Source organism: Mercenaria mercenaria, chromosome 4, assembly GCF_021730395.1.
Source record: "Mercenaria mercenaria strain notata chromosome 4, MADL_Memer_1, whole genome shotgun sequence".
Classification (NCBI taxonomy): Eukaryota; Metazoa; Mollusca; class Bivalvia; order Venerida; family Veneridae; genus Mercenaria; species Mercenaria mercenaria.
Window position 1 is genome coordinate 81782234 of NC_069364.1, and position 17531 is coordinate 81799764.

The following is a 17531-nucleotide window of genomic DNA, read 5'->3' on the forward strand; positions in this document are numbered from 1 at the left end:
CTTTTGAAAAGGAATATTCATTTATCTAAGCATGATATTAACTTTTCTTTGTTTTGTTTTATATTTTATACATGAAAATGAGAAATAGTTTTAAGGTTATATATTTTCAATGTACAATTATTTTAAAAGATAGCATAATGCATGTTAGATAAGCCTTTTGAAATTGTTTATTTTACAGCATTTTGAATTAATACTTTTTTGCACTGAAGAAACTAATATTGTATGAACTTTGCATGCTATTGTTTAAAGTTTCTCATGTAACACAATTGCAAGTTTTACACAAATATTAAAATAGTTTGCATTAACAACAGTTGCAGATATAGTTGCATGGATACATACTCTGAACTTCATTAAAGTTATTTTGATTTTTCAGATGATTTTTAGACCATCTTCATCTTCAAAGTACATCTGATATTTTTATATATACAGTCAAACTTTGTTTGCTTGAACACAGTGGGACTGGCAAAATTTGTTTGAGTTATCAGTAGTTTGAGACATCGATCAATTTACATTGTACAGGGAATTTAGCGGGACCTGATGATAAGTTCAAGTGAAGGCCGATATTCAAATTATTTGAGTTTGAGCAAATGAAGTTTGACTGTATATGTGAGTCACAGACTGTAGGATGACATGAAATCATCAGTAGTTTATATGTTTTTCATAATTTTTCGATACTGGACACACAACTAAATAAATTGTGCATATGATATGAAACAAGTTAAGCTAATACCAAATTTTGAAGAGCCAATATGAGAAAACACCAATTGCAGAAATAAGCATTTTAACTGGTAAACTTTAGGGTGTCTGTATGGAATGGAATAAGCAGATCAGGGCTTTTTTCCGCTATAAATCTACCTCCTGTAAAAGGAGGTAATCCCAATACAAAAAAGTATGTTTTTTTCCCAAAGTTGAATTTAAAATTCCCAAATGATTATACCTTTTAGGGTTTTTGCTGTTATAAGATAGTTTTGCTGATTTGTATGTATATTTAGGTAAATTATAATACTGTTGAACAAATACTGAAATGCAATTCATTAATATTTCACACAAAAACACATTTATGTAGATCTTGGTAATTTGCAAATTGTCCCAATTAAGACAATTTCCGAGAGCATTTTCCCAATTCCACCGGTGTCGGTGGCATTCCCAAATTGATGAAAAAAAGGCCTGCAGATTATTATCAAGCAAGCGATTTAATTCCTATTGGCCTTTTTATACGCCCGTCTCTGAAAGAGCAGGTCATATGTGAACACCCGTGGCGGCGGGCAAGGGGCGTCTAAAGCATGTCCACTCTCTAAGTCAAACAGTTTTCATCGGATCTTCACCAAACTTGCTGACAATGTTTATGGGCATAATATCTCGGCCGAGTTTGATAACCAGCCAAATCGTTCCAGGCACTCTTGGATTATGGCCCTTGAATTACTCGAAAAACTGCGAATTTAGCCTTGTCCGCTCTCTAAGCCCAACAGTTTTCATCTGATCTTCACCAAACTTGCTGACAATGTTTGTGGGCATAATATCTTGGCAAAGTTTGATAACCAGCCAAATTGCGCCCCAGGCATTGTTGGATTATGGCCCTTGAATTACTCGAAAAACTGCGAATTTAGCCTTGTCCGCTCTCTAAGTCAAACAGTTTTCATCTGATCTTCACCAGACTTGCTGACAATGTTTGTGGGCATAATATCTCCGCCAAGTTCGATAACCAGCCAAATCGCCCCAGGCACTCTTGGTTATGGCCCTTGAATTACTAAAAAACTCTGAATTTAGCCTAAGATCCGCACTCTAAGTCAAACAGTTTTCATCTGATCTTCACCAAACTTGCTAACAATGTTTGTGGGCATAATATCTCAGCCAAGTACGATAACCACCCATATTGTCCTAGGCACTCTTGAATTATGCCCCTTGAATCAGGCCAAGTTCGATGACTGGCGTATTTTGTGACAGTCTGGCACTCTTGTTATTATTTCTGGCAGTCTTATTGGCCATCAGCCTTCAAACATAAGGCCAATATGGCCATCTTTGTACAAGTGACAAGGATAAAATGAAAGCATTTCATTAATAAAGCTATATTAGTATCACCTTAAATGGCACCTTCCATATGGCTATTCTTATGACCTTTGTTAAATGTTTACTTTAAATGTCTGTAACTGAAGTTTATTTAACAAGTCAGTTTATAGACTCTTCATGGCGCTTAACTCTATCCAAGAATGAAAGCTGCTTTTAGAGAAAGCTTGTACATTTAGTTTGTTTGTGCTTGAGTTATACTTTTACACTGCATTGTATTAAATAATGCAACACTTGTACGAAGATGGTGCAAATATTTGAGGCCAAAGCAGGTTGTGTTACTATGAAAACGTGGATGTAAAATATCTGTTGAGGCATATTTTTCCTAGTTTAACCCTAACCATGCTAAATTTCTATAATGAACTTGTCCATTTCCAATTTGGACAGTACCATTAACTGTTAAAAGGGGTGCTGTCCAAAATGGTCCCGACTGAATAGCGAACAGTGCAGATCATGATCATACTGTACGGGTGTGCAGGCTGATCATGATCTACACTGGTCGCAAAGGCAGAACCAGTCATGTCCAGCATTGTAAGGGTTAATAGAATTTCTCTCTTTTTTTTTAAACACATTCTTTATATTACCTAACCAAGTACGTACTACCAGAACCTTTCAGTTTAGTTCTTTTAGTTTTAAAAAAATGTTCAACTTGTATATGTTTCAAAATACTTCAGCTGTTATAACATGTATCTTGTTTAAACGATTCTCAAAATGTAATTTTTAAAGATGTCTTCTGCAAATAACTTTAGGAACATAGTGAAAAAAAATTCTGAAATAACTGATTAACTAACATAATGTTAACATAAGTGAACTTATAGTTCCATTTACTAGTAAATTGTGGTACAATTTATTTTGCACCATAGGAAGTGGAAGTTTCAATAATTATACTATAGGTTGTACTGAATAGAAGTTTAATTAAGAAAAACTTAACACATTCTATAGTCTTAAAGATTTTTTAAATTCAGTAGAGCCATTTCCCCCTTGAATTGATAAAAATGCTTCAAATTGGTCTGCTGATATTGGTTTTATATGAGTACTGCTGGGTAAGCAGTAGGTTAGGCTGAGTTCAGCAGTAAGATATAACATACTCTATTCATACTTCTTTCATTAATTTAAAAACATGTTTTATTACACATATAGATTGGTGAAGATGTTTTTTCAATAAATTTTATAGAATTAGATTATTTAGCAGGTGTGTTTGCTTTAATATTGCTTAGATTTTAATCAAGTGTTTTTTTAATGCATTTAATATTTTTACTTAACAAATATTTTCTAAGAATGTATGTACACAAGATTTAGAGTGTTTCTGCATCATATGATTTCAATATTTAAGGTGAGCAAAAACCCAAATGGGACAGTGCGGTATGCAGATTTCCTGGACAAGTTTCACTCGAGTGGAGGTAATTCTCCAGGGGGTCGCCGACAGGTTGACAGAATTACAAATGGAGTGCCAAAGTAAGTGACTATTATATCTTTATACTCAGTAAGTATAATATTTATAACTAATTAATGCTAAGACAGAGATGTGAGCTTAGCCAACTAATAGAACAAGATAATAGAAATTTAGCCATATGAATGAATCGCTTGTTTAGCCTCTCTCTCCCCCACCCACATGCCTCAAACATCACTGCCACCTACTTTTCAAATGTAAGGTTTTTGGAAGGTTTGTTCAGCAGTACCTCAGTTTTGCAGACTTAACTTAAGCTAGGAGTAAGTTTGCCTTAAATGCAGTTTTATCATTCACAAAATATCGGTAACACTTAATTTTCTGGATGGTTGGTGCTATCCAATATTCATATTCTTCATTAAATACACAACTGAGCTAACAGATACATAGATCAATTGAAATGGTAATTGTTAAAAGTGACACATAACAGCTTTTATAAATCAAAATTGGAGGTGCAATGGTGTAGGAATATAAAGATCTTACATGCCAGCCATGCAAGACAGGGTTTTCCAAACCCGACGAATCCATATAGTCTTGCACAGACAGACATGTTACAGCATTTTTCTTACCAACAATTAATATTCAAGGATATTGTAAATGATAAATTGTGCACATGAATTATATTGTAGAAAAAAACGGTCACAAAGCACACATGTGTCTTTTTGTTTTTTCCATGGAAAATGAAATAAGGCTGTCTTGACCCAGTATTTGAGGGCTTGAGTTTTGAATAAAGTGGACTTTGAGCACCATCCCTATAATATCCTTGTCTTACATTTAAAACTAATTTGAGATCAAAAACTTTTTTGATAATAAGCGTAACATTATGAATCTTTAGATTCAAGCTTACAAAAAGTAAATCATTTCAGATTCCCAACTCCGCCAACTCCTAAAGAAATCAATGTTGACATGATAGAAAAACTGCTTAAAGAAAAGGTAAAGTTGTTTTGAACATATATTTTCAGTGCTGCATATTTATTTATTAAACAAAATCATACTTACAACATTCATTAGTTGACTTATATTGGAGGGTTAAGCTGGCTGCATTAGCTGATTGGGAAAATCTATCTGATTATCAGCTGATTTTGACATGATTGAATTGAGTACTTCAAAAGACTTTTAGCATTTTTAATAGCATTTTTAATAGATTTACGTTTTAATTGTTTAACATAATGAAGAAAACATAACATCTTGGCTCCTCTTCCTGTAAATATAATGCTATGATGTAAAAACAGAGTTGTCTATTGAGATAATATAGTTTGCTAGAATTTTATTACAAATGGATAATGTTTTTCAGATTGAGGGTAACCTAAAGTCTGTGGTGAAGGGTTTACAGTTGTTTGACTATAATCGTGATGGTCGCATACAGAGGCATGAGATGAGAAGGGTTATAGAAAACTACTGTTTCAAACTGTCGGATTCGCAGTATGACAAGTAAGTATATAGTTCAACTCCCTTCATGTATGGGAATGAACTATAGATACCATCCAGAAACTAATCTTGTTGATCTATTGAGCAGGGAGGTAAAAAAAGGTAAAGCTTCTTGTTGAGCATTGGTAGTCGATGAAAGTCCCCACCTGGAATGGATGGAACAGCTTATTCCAGCCGAGCCCATGGCGGATGTCACATTTACTTCCCCAGCATCTAGTCTAGGCCGATACTGCTGTAAACAGCAATTTAAGTAAACCCCCAGCACTAAACATTAGTCAAGATATCAGTCATGCCTAGGAATTGAACTTGGATTGTAGGCCTTGTAGTCCAACCTGCTGACCACTGTGCCTCTGACTTCCTATAGAGATCTGTATTTCCTTTTCTTGAATAATTTGTATTTTGCTCTATTTGAGTATATTATATTAAGAATTTAGTAAATATTGTATCATGTCTAATTCTTTTTTAACCTTTTTGCCCTGATCACACTGAGATTCTGCTAGTTATCTGTAATCTGGTATCTTCTACTGCTCATGTAGTTTAACTAAGCTGGTTTGCAAAACTGGTGTTCTAACACTTTGATGTGTTTTTAATTTCTGCAAATTTTTGGCAGATTCAGTCCCCTATACACAAAATGACTGATAGATTTTCATTCTTGAGTCAAAAAGTGAAAGTTCTGTCATCTTGTTTACAACTGCAAACCCATAAAATACTATGGAATAATTGAAATAGGAAGCTTTTAGAGATCTGTCATCAAAAAAGGATGTTTTTATTGAAAGAAAATTCTGCATGTTTTTGACTGTATTTTAGATTGTGGCAGAGGTATGACTTCCACCATACAGGAATGGTTAACTACAAAGATTTCCTCAGTCGCCTAGGGGTCAGTGTGCTGGCCAGAAGTAAACCACCACAGGAAGGGGCCATGGGAGGTAACAAATTATCCCTAATCACAAGTTCTTAAATTTTCCATAAGCAGTAACTTCCCATTACCTATGGAAATGTGTTATTGCTTTTTTTTCTTTTAAATATTTTACGTACATCCATGTACAGTACAACTTGTATCAAGAGACCATCTATGAGAAGGGCACAAATGGTCTCTTGATACAACATAATTTGTTCTTTAACAACACAAAAAGGAAACTAAAAAGTGGTCTCTTAATAGATGCGGTATCTCATGCAAGTTTGACTGTGTAAGTTACGCATAGTTGATGTTGAATTATTCTTGCACACCAAACTGGTATTTCTGATGATTTTAGTCATGCCAGTAAATCCCATCAAGCACTCCAATGTGTTGGATGGCTCTCATCCTGTTTTAAATACAACTAAGAAGTTACATTTATGTACTGGTATTAAGTATATTTTTTGTGTGTAAAACTTTACAAATATCAAATACTTTGATAGTTGTTCTTGTTCCATATCGAATATTTCTTGATTCAGAAAAAGATTTTTAAAAATTTATGGAAAGACATGTATGTTACACTATAAATGATTAAACTGGAACTTTTTTATGGACATGAATTTCTTGCACTTTGTTTACTCTACTGAAAGAAAGAGTACTACAAAGTTTATTTTGCTTTATTTATTCTTAAGCTTTGAGAATACTTTGTGGAAGAAAAATAATCTACCATTGCTTGTAGATGCAGATGGACTCTCAGATAACTGTTTTGCCATTAAGTTGGCATAGCTCCATTACTGCCGTAATAGTTAACCTCAAACCAGATATTACAACAAATGACAGATTATATATTACTGCAGATGAACTGATAACTCAGCTTCAGAATCAAATTTTGGTCTCTGTAGCTGAGTAGTTTAGGTTCTGTCTTCTAATCACTTGCCCCTTACCAATGTGGGTTCGAGCCTCATTCGGGGCGTTGAATGTTTTATGCGAAGAAGCTATCCAGCTGGCTTATGGAAGGTCTGTGGTTCTACCCAGAAGCCAGCTCATGATGAAATAATGCACAGAGGTGCACCTGGGGTCTTCCTTCACCATCAAAGACAAAAAATAGCCATATGACCTATAACTGTAGACTGTGTGACGTAAAACTCAACAAACTCAACTAAAACAAAATCAAAATTGAACTAGTGCATGCTGCCATAAAGATTGAAATCAACTTGCTTATAATGAGTAGAAAAATCACTGTGAAATCTTGCCATAGATTTGATTGTGATTACCAAATGTTGTTTTCAGAGGAAGAAGATGATCCTGGTATTTAGCTCAGGCTTTAATACTAGCTTTGTTTCTCTAATCTTTTCTCTAACTTTGTTTAATGCGAGTGATGAACATTTATTTTTTAGCCAATCCTTCCAGCTTCATTTCAGTCCTGTCCTATATGGTTTGTCATTTCATATAACAGCCTTGAGGGAACATTTTGTTTTTTTTTTGGTATCATTGATCCAAACTTCTCGACCGAATGACTTGTCAGGTCTCTCGAGGTGTGGTAACTTATGTATAATCTTACTTTCTGTCTCATTTTTCTTTAATTGGAAATTCTTTCAGCTTCTCTTGCAACTTAAGGTAGTGGATGGGTAATTTCGTTTGATTGTATTTTCCTCGTGATATTGACATTCACCGGTTGTTACAGAATTCATGGCTTATATGACCTAGATTTATGACCAAAGGATCACTGACACCAGACCAGAAAGAAAATGTCACTATACATGTTATATCCTAACCCAATGTATATTGATAATTATTTATTATTATGATAAATATGGTCTTGAATTGGATAATATACTAGCCCATTTCAGTTGTGCATTACTCACCTGAAACATACAGTTCAGCAAATTGGTACTATGCATACTGAACAACTGAAAATTTATCTTCTGTCATTGCACTATAGTTACATTTGCTTAATGTTTTTTGCTCTCCCATATTTTATATTTTCATTAGTGTAATGAATAAACTTGCTCTTAGTCCCTTAGGCATTTTTCAGATTTAAATATCTCAGCTTGTATATTTCCCTGTTCAAGACCATGTTTTATCACAGTATACAAAGGGGAAGGGCATAACAAGTGAACTGATGCAAGGTTCAAAGAATGCCAAAATAACAGACTAGAATAGGAAGTCAGATGGAAATTGCCAATTGTTATTACAGATCCACTATCATAAGTTATTTTTGTGTTTTGTTTGAAGTGAATGCATGAATATTAACTGGAGAAACCTTTTAGCCCAGGGGATAAATATAAACATGACAACATGCTATTTTTTTTTTCTAAGCTGATGAAAATTTAATTTTCTTTTGATTGAGGTTCAAATCATTTGATTTTTGTGTGCTTGCATGAAAAAAGGGGCAGTTAGCTTTCTGAAAGTGCTTCTTTTTATGCCAGTTTCAAATATAATGAATAAATATCTAAAAGCTATTTATCATATGTGCTAGTGTTATTGATACCTAGGGACTATAACTTATTGAAGGAGACTAGGATTGGTAAGTAGGGGACGGCTAAGCTAGGTAACCTGCTTCTATACTAGTGGAAGCTAAGCTAGGGACAGCTAAGCTAGGGAACCAGGCTAAGCTGGGGAACAGGCTAAGCTGGGGAACAGGCTAAGCTAGGGGAAACCAGGCTAAGTGCTATGGGGAACAGGCTAAGCTAGGGGAACCAGGCTAAGCTAGGGGAACAGGCTAAGCTTGGGAAACCAGGCTAAGCTAGGGGAACAGGCTAAGCTAGGGGAAACCAGGCTAAGCTAGGGGAACAGGCTAAGCTTGGGAAACCAGGCTAAGCTAGGGGAACAGGCTAAGCTAGGGGAACAGGCTAAGCTAGGGGAACAGGCTAAGCTTGGGGAACAGGCTAAGCTTGGGAAACCAGGCTAAGCTAGGGGAACAGGCTAAGCTTGGGGAACAGGCTAAGCTAGGGGAACAGGCTAAGCTTGGGAAAACAGGCTAAGCTTGGGAAACCAGGCTAAGCTAGGGGAACAGGCTAAGCTGGGGGAACAGGCTAAGCTTGGGGAACAGGCTAAGCTTTAGAAACCAGGCTAAGCTAGGGGAACAGGCTAAGCTGGGGGAACAGGCTAAGCTTGGGATACCAGGCTAAGCTAGGGGAACAGGCTGAGCTTGGGAAACCAGGCTAAGCTAGGGGAACAGGCTAAGCTTGGGAAACCAGGCTAAGCTAGGGGAACAGGCTAAGCTAGGGGAACAGGCTAAGCTAGGGGAACAGGCTAAGCTTGGGATACAGGCTAAGCTTGGGGAACAGGCTAAGCTTGGGGAACAGGCTAAGCTTGGGAAACCAGGCTAAGCTAGGGGAACAGGCTAAGCTTGGGGAACAGGCTAAGCTTGGGGAACAGGCTAAGCTAGGGGAACAGGCTAAGCTAGGGGAACAGGCTAAGCTAGGGGAACAGGCTAAGCTTGGGAAACAGGCTAAGCTAGGGGAACAGGCTAAGCTGGGGAACCAGGCTAAGCTAGGGGAACAGGCTAAGCTTGGGAAACCAGGCTAAGCTAGGGGAACAGGCTAAGCTAGGGGAACAGGCTAAGCTGGGGGAACAGGCTAAGCTGGGGGAACAGGCTAAGCTTGGGAAACCAGGCTAAGCTAGGGGAACAGGCTAAGCTTGGGAAACCAGGCTAAGCTAGGGGAACAGGCTAAGCTGGGGAAACAGGCTAAGCTAGGGTAACAATCTATAAAGCAAGCTTGTTGATACCTGATAGACTGTTCAGTTGAGCATCTTGGGTCTTCCTCCACAGTTATAGCTGGAATTCGATCACCATATCACTTAAGATATATATGCAAGAACAACAAAAAGTGGGCACTTCAGTTGAAAAGAAAGTCAAAAAGCTGTGTGGCACATAATGATGATAAATAAGTAAATTCAAACTGTGTTTTAGAAGTTTTTCAGCTTCATATATTTGTATAGGAGTCTGGTACAGTTAAAGTGAATGAGTAAAAGTGGTATGTGAAATGTAGTTGGAAAATGTCACATGAATGTTTTGTTTCAAATGTGGACTGTGTTAAGGGCTGAAGAGAAGTAGTCTTCAAGAAAATAGAAAAAATGCTTCGCTTTGTAAAAAAAAATGTAATGCAGTGTCGAATCTTGAAGAGGTTAATTCTTCATGTTGTATTAAGTGCACTGAAAGTAAACTTTAATGTCAAAATTGACTGAATCGTTTTAAAATAATTCTGGACTTTAATTTAATTTTTTTTTTCAAATATATAAACAATGTATTATCACAGTGTATAATCACAGGAGACCGAACTATCCATTTGTCTTGGTCTTTACTCTTATATAAAAAATAATCACCTGTATATTAAAAATATCTGCAGGGGGTAGTTTTTTTGTGTTTTTGGTGTCTTATGGATGAAATTTTAGGCTTCTGTGGTAGATTAATGGATATTATGTGTTTATTTCAGCTTTTAACTGGCTACGTAAATTAAATCATAAAACTGTTTATTTCAGCACTGAACTGGCAACAGAACACACCAAATCCTCATTTGAGAAACTTTAAACAAAGACAAGAAGATGAACAGATGTTGCAAGCTATGAGCTTTAGAGAAATAGAGATAGAATTTAGGAAAAGGGTAAACAGTTTTTCATGTTATAAAGCAGGGTCAGACATATTGATGATATGGCCATATTTCAATACACAATTGAAAGATCGAATTTTCTTGGTCTTTGTGGTTGTTCTTTACTTATGTAAAGTAATCATTTCTTAAGTCTAAGAGTTTGTCTGACCCTCAGTAATTTATGTAGAATAAATCAGTTTAGATTATGGTAGTCGGTACACATTGTACTAAGAGACGGAATATGAAGTAAGAGCTTAACTAAGAAAAAATTGTGTAACGACGTGGTAGTATGTACCTTGTTGAAAGTAAATGATTAATTATGGTAAAATGTTTTCTTTACTTAAAACAGATATTTGCATCCACCAAAACTGCATAAATTAGTATGTTCGTAATCATGTTTTGCATTTTGGATATAAAATTTTATCATCTGAAATTAACTTTCGTATTGATTGTTATTTGCTTTACTAGATGCGAGACAACTATGTGAATCTGAAGAAAGCGTTCATGGTATTTGATACACATTTAGATGGATTTGTCTCGGTGGATGACTTACAGTCAATACTGACACAGTTCACTATACCGATGTCAAAACAACTCTTCGCACAGATGATGGAAAAGTTAGTTGGAATTTGGTTTTGTATCTTTCTTTGGAATACAGTTTGCCTTAATTCCTTTTAATTGAAATGAAAAGTGATTCCCAAGAATAAGTTAAGTTTTTTCTCTCTAAAATCAGCAAAAGTCTATTGCACTTTTATCAAATAACATTTGGAAATAATAGCTAGAATTGACTTCGGATGCAAGACAAGCTTGATGTGTGACCTTTGACCCATATGATAGAATGTGATAGATATAATGACAATGACAATGACAATGACAAAATGTTTATTTGATACTGGCCACTGGCCCATAACAATATAATGCAGTACAGAAAGACATTTTAGACAAATGTACAGGTACACTTGATAGATATACTGTTGATACAGTACTGAGATTGGGGGTCTCTGTGGCCAAGGTCACTGACTTCAAATCACTTGCCTCGCACCAATATGGGTTCTAGCCTTGTGTGGGGCGTAGAATTCTTCATGTGAGGAAGCCATTCACCTGGCTTAGGAAGGTCATTGATTTGACCTGTGTGCCTGTCTGTGATGAAATGATGCCAAGAGGGGCATTTAGGGACTTCCTCCACCACCACAAGAGCTGGAAAGTCATCATATGACTTATAATCGTGTCAATGCTTGTTAGCTTAGAGGCCTTTGTGTAAAACCTGTCCTTACATAAGCATTACTGTTGGTTTGAGACCCAGGAACCAAATGTTCATAAACATTTGAGTCTGGGCATGCTGAAATAGTGAGTTTATTCTACAGATCATGTGGACAATTCATTTGTCAAACAGAAAATGACAATAGAGGGTTTATATCAAAGGAATGATGATATTTTGTATCTGTAAACTTACCTTTGTTGCAGGTGTGGAGTAAGGGCCACGGGAAGGATTGGCTGGGAAGATTTTCTAGAGAAGTTTCAAGAACCTATGATGACAGGGAACGGACAAACACTGCCAATAAGACCAAACCACAAGTAAGTTCATCTTGCCTAATATTGTAATGAAATGTTTCATAGAAATGAATATTGCTTTATAATTAAAATGTTTTTTATTTACTGTATTAAAATCATGCAAAAACTTATGTTGGTATTATCAACATCATTGCTTTATTTGCCTAAAGCACTGGTCAGTACACTTAAACTGGATCCCTGAATATTTGAAACCCTTCAAAAAATATTTGAGTTTATGAAGTGCAATAGATGAAATTTCCTGAAACATCTCCAAACCACAATTTTTCCATTTTTAGATGCCTAAGGTTGTTTCATCAGAGGTGACTTCTGGTTTGCCCTCATCAGTCTGTCTGTCAAACATTCACATAATGAGGGATTGTGTGATAACTTTCAAAGTACAAGATGTTTTTTCATTAAACTTAGTGCATTGATAGATGGCAAAACAAATTATATGCATATCCTTTTACTTTGTTGCTGTTGCATAAAGAATGGTTGCTATGGCAACAAATGATTAAAAAATATGACAAAAAAGTGGTGAAGAGAGATACTGCAATAACTTAAAAAGTGCTAGATACTTTTTCCATGAAACTTGTAGCCATATTAAGAATATTCGAGTCCTAAGGTTTTGTTGCTATGGCAAAAATTAGTCCAAAAATATTACAAAAACAATGATTCTGTGATAACTTAAGAAGTACAAAAGATTTTTCAGGAAATTTAGAGAAAGAAAGTGCACATTATTTAATTTTCTACATTTGTCCATTTGTTTGTCCTTTTGTCAGTCCTAAATGATGGATTCTGTCAGAACATTAAAGTGTAAGAGGTTTCGTAAAAGATGGGCCTCTCGTGAACTTTCAAAATACAATATATTTTTTTCATGAAACCTGCCTTATAGAGTGTAGGGTGTTTGGAGAACATGAGGGTTTTTCAATTAAGTTACAATATATAAAAAATGTGGTTGCAATGGCAGCAAATATGACAAATATCTGTTTGTAATTAAGTTTATTTATAGTCGCCATCGGTAACTCAAATGAGCGACTTATCCAGAAGCCTGTTAGTAATGTTAGTGGGAGGATAGTGCAAGATACAGAAGGAAGTTTCTGGTTCTTTAGCATGCCAGGTGTAACTAAAGCTCCCATACACGGGACTCTTATCCCAATGGTAGTAATTATTAGCTGGAGTAGCGGGGGCTCAAACTCACAGCCCCTTGTTTCATAGTCAGACAGTGTTACCACTGGAACACTGCATCCACTCTTTGACAATATCTCTTCTTGTAGGGGCTTTTATTGCTGGGTAATAGTCATGTTGGGAGACTGTTTTATATAATTGAAGGTTTCACTGTTATTGCTGTATATATCTTTCTTAACCCTTATCATGCTGGACACGATTGATTCTGCCTTTGCGACCAGTGCAGATCATGATCAGCCAGCACATTCATGCAGTCTGATCATGACCTGCACTGTTTGCCATTCAGTCAGTATCTTTTTGGTATGCACCCCTTTTAACAGTTAATGGTACTGTCCAAATTGAAAGATGGACAAGTTCATTACAGGAATTTAGCAGGGTAAGGGTTAATATACTGTGAATTCAATAATATTCATGTGGGACTAATTCTAAAAAAAAACAGTGTGTTCTATAGCTGATTGTATACTAAGTTTTGCTTATTTATCTGGTAGATTTTTCCCAGTGAAGGAAGGCATACAGACAGTTGAGGTTGATGAGATATGGAAACTGCTGTATAAGCATGTACAAAGCAATTATGGTTCATTTAAACAAGCCTTCCTGCAGTTTGATGTGGTAAGTAACCACATGATATTAAATGCTGATTAGTGCACTTCTGGCTTATTTTGCATATATAAAATGATTTTTAGTTTTACACCATGATATTAATTAGCAATTAACCACTATTTTTAAATCAAATCGTTTGATCTGGTGATTGTGAAAATCTTTCTTCTGACTCATTGTAGTATGGTTTCTGAAAAGTGCCTTGTTTTGGTTTTCAAAAGCTATGCCCTCCTGTCCACTCATTACTAGTCATAGTTCAAATCTTGTGAACTTGAGTGCTATCTGGTAAATTTATGGGCATTTCTGGCTTGTTACTTCTGCGCAACATATAGAGGAGTGGCCTGTCCATTGCTTTTAGATTCTGTTTTTCATTAAATAGAAAATTGGATCATTTTCAGACAGTGACAGATAAGTCGTATTAATGGGAACAATCTTGTTGTGAAGATATTATAATCAGTAACAAGCAGACTAGTCCACTTCTATCTAAAGGAATAGCAAATGCATTAAAATACAGATGCCTGCTTACAAATAAGGCAATGGAAAGTAAAGAAAATGTGGCTTTATGTTGTGTAGCCACAGAATATTTAAATCTTATCCATGTTTAAGCATGTTTAGCATTTATTAGGAGCATGATGTGTAAAGGACAATTTTCTGAATTAAGCAAGGATGGAAACAACGCAGGTGGACAATAGAGTTATGGTCCCTAGCAGACATGAACCAGAATTCTAGAAATATCTAAATACTTCAGCAAAAAGCTGAGATACATATGATTTTTTTGCTCTCTTTTGGATGTACATGGGTCACACTGGGATTTTTTTTCTCTGAAGCGCTGCTTTTTCCGAAATGATAGAATTATGAGGCCTAACAACTGCGAAGCGCATAGCATTGATGTTCGCATAGGACTACCAAAGTACTCATACCACTCAAGAAATTATTTTATGTTTTTATTAAATATTTCTACCCTTTAAAAAGCTATTTAGAAATATCAATTCTTGTTAACTTTTAAAATTATCATTTTTATAAACATCTGCCATTTAATAAAAAGATTTTTGAAAATCACATTTGAAATAAAGATGTCAATAAAGAAGCAATTTTGTTAAAGCACTTCACATTTTAAGTTGTCTTATTTTGCACATTGCTTAGAAGTGGGTGGGGTTTGAATGCCTTCTCGTGTTTTATTCTCGAAAAAAGCTTCAAAATAAGAGCCGCTTTTGCAACAGTTGTCATATTTTTCTTAAATGCAGACTTTTTATTGGCTTTTTATTAAGGTAACAGTTGCACTAGAAAATCTAATTGGAAATGACAGAAATGTCCGAAAATCATGGTCGAGAAAATGGGTGACAAATGCTGAAAACAAAAGTAATGTAGAATTAAATTCATGATAAAATGTTTTATTTAATTCCCCGCCACATGTGGTGGGGGTTATAGGAATGGTCTCCCTCTGTCCTTCCGTCCGTCCTTCAGTGTGTCCGTAACACTTCGTGTCCGCTCCATATCTCCTAAACCCCTTGAAGGATTTTCATGAAACTTGGGTCAAATGATCACCTCATCAAGACAATGTGCAGAACTTATGATTCAGCCTTGTTGGCTCAAGGTCAAAGGTTTGAGCCTTCCATTTTGTGTCCGCTCTGTATCTTCTAAACCCCTTGAAGGAATTTTATAAAACTTGGGTCAAATGATCACCTCATCATGACAATATGCAGAACCCACGAGTCAGCCATGCAGGCTCAAGGTCAAGGTCACAACTTAGGGTTAAAGGTTTGAGCCTTTTATTTTGTGTTTGCTCTGTATCTCCTAAACCCCTTGAAGGATTTTCATCAAACTTGGGTCAAATGATCACCTCATCAAGACAATGTGCAGAACTCATGAGTCAGCCATGTTGGCTCAAGGTCAGGGTCACAACTCGGAGGTCAAAGGTTTGAGCCTTCCATTTTGTGTCCGCTCTGTATCTCCTAATCCCCTTGAAGGATTCATATGAAACTTGGGTCAAATGATCACCTCATCAAGGCAATGTGCAGAACGCATGAGTCAGCCATGTTGGCTCAAGGTCAAGGTCACAACTCAAGGTCAAAGGTTTTAGCCTTCCATTTCGTGTCCGCTCTATATCTCCTAAATCCCTTGAAGGAATTTTATAAAACTTAGGTCAAATGATCACCTCATCAAGACGATGTGCAGAACTTATGAGTCAGCCATGCTGGCTCAAGGTCAAGGTCACAACTTAGGGTCAAAGGTTTGAGCCTTCCATTTTGTGTTCACTCTGTATCTCCTAAACCCATTGAAGGATTTTCATCAAACTTGGGTCAAATGGTCACCTCATCAAGAACTCATGAGTCAGTCATGTCAACTCAAGGTTAAGGTCACAACTCAAGGTCGAAGGTTTGAGCTATGTATCTCCTAAACCCCTAGAAGGATTTTCATGCAACTTAGGTCAAATGATCAGCTCATCAAGACGATTTGCAGAATTCATGAGTCAGCCATGTCAGTTCAAGGTCAAGGTCACAGCTCAAGGTCGAAGGTTTACCCTTCCACTATCCATAACAGTGGCAGGGGATTTAGCTGTTTTTCAGACTGCCTTGTTCTTTTTTATCATCATAGCTATTCAGTACTTACAATTTCTGCTTATCTAAAGCATTCTTTATTTGTTTTGCCCAAAATAAGCCTCGGCAGTAATAAAAAATTTGCTATAGATCGTAACGGCGACTAACGGCCGACCGCTCATATAATCGTATCAAGCGCACAAAATGATGGTTATAATTATCCACTTTGTTATTCACTAATTTAATTATCACCAATTGACTGCCTATTCAAATAAAATTATTGCAAATTGGCTCACTCCTTTCAATAACGGCTGTTATACACAGATTTCGTCTACACAGATTATCGATTTTTCACACCTTTGGTTCGTAAACACTGAAACAAGCAAAATTTTTTAGTTTTGCAGACAGACATAGCTTCGGGCCATTTTTGCCAATTAGAAATTTTCGGAGCCACATTTAATTTTTAATCGCAAATGGCTCAAGTGGCGATCGACAGCGTGACCCCTGATGTATATAAAAAAATTTGTTCATTGAACAAAAATGAGATAAACAATTTGTAGAATTTTTTTACAGTTTTGATACATGAGATAGATTTCCCCATAAATAAAAGTTAAAGAAAACTTTTTTTCATGATTGTAAACTTTGGAATTATAGTAAACTAAAATTATTTGCGTCAGTTACAATGTATAAATACTCTATGTATTGAAGTGGAAATTTAAGACATACCATTTTATTATGCCCCCACACATGTAGGGGGCATATAGCATTGCTGCTGTCCGTATGTACGTACGTTCTCTTCCCACACTATTAGCCCAATAGGCTTCAAACTTCCACAGATGAACAACCTTGATGCGCAGATGACCATAGAGGAAGGAATTTTTTCTGTGGCGATTTTTTCCGCAGTTATGGCCCTTTGATAGTTTTGCTATATAGAATATAGAGAAAAATCTTGTGTGTCCAACTCTTCCCACACTATTAGCCTGATTTGCTTCAAACTTTCACAGATGAACAAGCTTGATGTGCAGATGACCATGAAGAATGGATTTTTTTTCTGTGATTATTTTTACCACAGTTATGGCCATTTGATAGTTTTGCAATATAAGAATATAGATATATTGTGTGTCCAACTCCAAAAATACTATTGAAAGGATATGATGGAAAGTTCCACAGTTGAAGGACCTTCATTTGAAGATGACCATAAATAATAGAATTTTTTCTGTGGGTATTTTTTTCTA

The 17531-nt window shown here is 36.0% G+C and overlaps 1 protein-coding gene across 1 annotated transcript in view; it reads left to right on the top strand.

The window, feature by feature from the left end:
* The window catches only part of LOC123553028 (EF-hand calcium-binding domain-containing protein 6-like), an 87197-nt gene that overhangs the window by 12095 nt on the left and 57571 nt on the right, over positions 1–17531 (top strand). Inside the window, exons 5-12 of the mRNA XM_053542301.1 lie at positions 3398–3519; positions 4378–4444; positions 4806–4942; positions 5747–5865; positions 10320–10441; positions 10895–11043; positions 11891–12001; positions 13651–13771. Of these exons, the coding sequence (XP_053398276.1) occupies positions 3398–3519; positions 4378–4444; positions 4806–4942; positions 5747–5865; positions 10320–10441; positions 10895–11043; positions 11891–12001; positions 13651–13771 (948 nt within the window). The remainder of the gene's footprint in view (positions 1–3397; positions 3520–4377; positions 4445–4805; positions 4943–5746; positions 5866–10319; positions 10442–10894; positions 11044–11890; positions 12002–13650; positions 13772–17531) is intronic.